The sequence below is a fragment of the Myotis brandtii genome, unplaced genomic scaffold (assembly GCF_000412655.1).
Source record: "Myotis brandtii unplaced genomic scaffold, ASM41265v1 scaffold959, whole genome shotgun sequence".
Lineage (NCBI taxonomy): Eukaryota > Metazoa > Chordata > Mammalia > Chiroptera > Vespertilionidae > Myotis > Myotis brandtii.
In genome coordinates this window covers 704,910-708,651 of record NW_005371966.1, presented here as the reverse complement: position 1 = coordinate 708,651, position 3,742 = coordinate 704,910, and the positions used below count along the sequence as shown (strand labels likewise).

Genomic DNA, 3,742 nt, shown 5'->3' with positions numbered 1-3,742 from the left:
CCTGAGTCCTGAGGCGTGCAGGAACGGGGAGGCGTGTAGCAGGCGGGAGGCGTGTAGCAGGCGGGAGGCGTGCAGGAGATGGTAGGCTAGCTGGAGGCCAGAAGCGTGCAGGATAGATGTCTCTCTCTCCCTGTCCCTTCCTCTCTCTCTAAGAAAGAAAAAAAGAAAGAAAAGTCAATTAAAAACCTTTTAACAACTTAATCAATTTAAAAATTTACAAACCGTGTTGGGGAAGATGTGCAGAAATTGAACCCTCTTACATTGTTGGTGGGAATGTAAAATGGTTAAGCCCCGCTGGAAAAAGTTAAGCAGCTCCTCAAAAAAGTCAAACAGAATTGCCCTATGATCCAGCAATTCCATTTCTGGGCATACACCTAATAAAACTGAAAGTAAGTAGGAACTCAAACAGACATTTGTACAGCCACGGCAGCATGATTCACAATAGTCAAAAGATGGAAGCAACCCAAACAGCCATCAACAGATGAATGGATAACTATTATGTGGTATAGCCATACAAGGGAATATTACTCAGCAATAAAAAAAATTAGTAGTAAAAAATAAAATTAGTACTAATCATGCTACAAGATGATAAATGAATGAAGTCAGCCACAAAGGGTCACATATTGTATGGTTCCATTTAAAACCATTTAGAAAAGTCTGGAAAGGGCAAATCTACAAAGATAGAAAGTAAATTAGTGGGTGCCAGGGGCTGGGAGGTATGGGGGGAAATGGGTACGGGGTTTCTTTTTAAGGTGACGAAAATGTTCTGGAATTAGACAGAGGCCATAGTTGCACAACTCTCTGAATAGACTAAAACCCTCTAATTTGTACACTTTAAGGGTATACGAATTCTCTCAATAAAGCTGTAGTGTTGTTTTTAAGTGCCTGAATCATCAGGCGAAAAGGGCCTGGAACTCAAGGCTAGGAGAGATTCAAGGCTCCCTTAACCTGGGGGTCAGAGACCTCTAGAGATCTAGGAAGAGGCTCCAGGGAGCCCTTGCACAAGGAAGTCATGAGGCAAGTGATGTAGGTGGGCATGTGCCTTTCTCTGGGCTGCATTGTGTCTCAGTGGTGTCCTTTACCCTGGGGTAAGGTGCAGGGGTCACAGGCAGGTAGGGAGGAGGCAGGGAGAAGTGCCACTGAAGCTGGGAGAACATCAGTGTTTAGGAAGCACTGGGGCCAGAGGCAAGGGGTCCCAGAAACTGGCTGGTCTTTTGGGACAAAAGCTTCCTTGCTTGAGAAGAGGCTCCAGGCAAAAGTTCTCCCTTCTCTGCCTGGGACTCCAGCCCCCAGAAATGGGCTCATCTGAGATAGCGAATGGCTTTCTCTGCTTTCCAGATTTTGCAAATTCAATCCTCTTTTGTCTTCCCTTAACTCAAAGGATGGTTCCTTTTAAAACTGCATCCAGTCCCCGCTTCTGTCCAAACTTTTGCAGGAGCCGTAAAAGGGAACAGCGTTCCGGGGGACTCCGGTCAGGGAGGGCTGTAGCCCAGACCAGGAAACAGCAGAGGGGAGGGGGGGCGACTAGCCTTTGCAGGAACCCCATGCTGAGGGCTTACTTATCCAGGCCTTGGGGCTCTCTCTCAAGGTGGAAAGCCTGGCCAGGGAATTGATTCAAACCCTCCTCAGACATGGAGATTCCTGAAGGCAGTCCCAGCCCAACCTGTGGCGCCTCCTCCCACCGCCATGGGGATCCCCCCCCCAAAGGGTTATCACAGTGTCTCCTCCCAACCATGACTCATTCCAGGCCTGTAATGCAGTGCAGGTTGCCCTCCGCTTTCCACACATCCCCCTGAGGCTGGCCTGAAATGAAGCACTACACCAATGCCTCCCCAGCAAAGTCCAGAGCTCACCACTTTGGAACCGCTTGCCTTTTTAAAAAAATTTATTTTTATTGAATTGATTGGGGTGACATTGGTTCGCAAAACCGTACAGGTTTCAAGTATAGAACTCAATAAAACATCACCTGCACACTGCATAGTGCGCCCATCGCCCCAAGCAAAGTCGCTAGGGAGGCGCTAGCTTTTTGATAAAATGATTCCAAGAAAGGAAGCAGTGAGGATGGGATTCCTCGGCCTCATGGACCAACCAGCGCAGCCCACCTCCCTACGGTAGCCTGGGTGCCCATCACTGGGATTCCAGGGGACTACCTCTAGGTCCCAACCTGGGTCATTCCCGAACCCGATCCCAGGAGGAGGCAAAAGCAATGAATGGCCAGGAACGGGATGGGGGTTGGGGGAGTGGGGAGCGTGAAAAGCGGAGGGCTTGTGGGCCCCGAGACCTGCGGGGAGAAAGCGGAGGGGTGCCTCCAGGCTAGGGCTAGATTGCCCTCCTGCCCGCCCGCCCCGCTTCATGGGGGCCAGAAGAACTAGGCTCCCCGCACAAATGTTGGGCTTCCCGGGCCTCCCCAACCCCCTGATGCACTGATTCTTCCCCACTTCCCGCGACCCCGCTGATACCTGTAGGGATTCCCCCTCTTCTTCTAAGGAGACCCCATTTCCCCCAGCCAGCACTGCTCCTGCCTGCACTTATTCCCCAGTCCTGACCAACAAACACGGAGTTGAAGAGCATATCTATCTGTGTCGGTTTGCCCCTGGGTCTCGACTCCCTCTGACCTTGAACTCACTCCACTTAGCCCTGGGGTGCGTCTCAGGCCACACCATCTGGGACATTTCTCTAAGACAGCTCTCAGGGCGCACACAGAAAATACACACACGCAGGGGCCACAGGAGCCCCCACGCACATATAGATGGGGCACAGGTACGCACTCACGAAATAACGCCACGCACAGGCAAGGAAGCCCCGCTCCCAGCACCGGAGCTTGAGTCCCGGCCCGAGCGCGCAGCTCGGTGTCTTCCAGCCACGCACCGCCCACCCCTCGAGGCCCAGCGAGAGAGAGCGAGAGAGCGAGAGAGCGAGAGAGAGAGAGAGAGAGAGAGAGCAGGCCGGGCACTGCGGCCCGCGGACAGCCCTCCCCGCTGAACCCTACGGCGGACACTCTCTGGAAGCACCCAAGGTCTGGGAGCCCACCGTTGGGGCGGGGCCGGAGCGGAGAGTGGGTGCTGGGGTAGGCATCCCGACCGGGCCAAGCATCTGCGGGGCCCCGGGTTGCCCGCGCGCTCCTGCGCCCCTGTCCCGACGAGACCTGGATTTGGTGGTCCTCTGAGCCGCGGGCACCAACCTCCCTGTCCTGCTCTGGGTCCAGCACCGCAAGCGTGTGCTGGGTAAAGAGCTCGTTGCTATGCAACCTCTACCCAGCGCCGGCGCCCTCAGTATCGTGACTCCCAGCTCCCAAACGCACCGGACTCGGGCCGACCCCAACTTCCCGACCCGGTCCGACCTGAACCCAATGTTCGCGTCCCAATCTACAACCAAAGATCCCAAAGGATGCGCCCCGCACCCCCTCCCCACGCGGCTTCCCCCCGTCTGTGACCGGTTCCCATGAGCGCCAACACCCAGCAGCTGCAGAAATTGAGGGCGAGGATGGCTCCCTACCTCTTCCTCTAGAACCCTCCAGCCTCCCTCCCACATCTGCCGCCCCGGCTCCACCAGGCCTCACCCCCGGGCCCGCTTCCTCCCCAGGTGGCGCCCACGCCTCCCCATCCCAGCGGCCCAGCCACCCTACCTGAAGCATTACTTTGTACTGCTCCTCCGGTTTCTGGACCACGCACATATTACATCCCATGGTGCTGGCCGGCGAGGGAGAGGGCAGAATGGGGTAAACGCCTTTCACTGGCCCTTG

At 55.2% G+C, this 3,742-nt stretch overlaps 1 protein-coding gene across 4 annotated transcripts in view; it reads right to left on the bottom strand.

The window, feature by feature from the left end:
- Window positions 1-3,738, bottom strand: part of PDZD4 (PDZ domain containing 4) — a 28,823-nt gene extending 25,085 nt beyond the window's left edge. For 3 of the 4 annotated variants that reach the window (XM_005886134.2, XM_005886135.2, XM_005886137.2), the window contains exon 1: window positions 3,626-3,736. In XM_005886134.2, the coding sequence (XP_005886196.1) occupies window positions 3,626-3,685 (60 nt within the window). In that variant the 5' untranslated portion in view covers window positions 3,686-3,736. Of the gene's footprint in view, window positions 1-3,625 lie in introns of all 4 variants that reach the window. The other variant, XM_014533276.1, reaches the window with a different exon arrangement.
- Window positions 3,739-3,742: the final 4 nt, after the last annotated feature.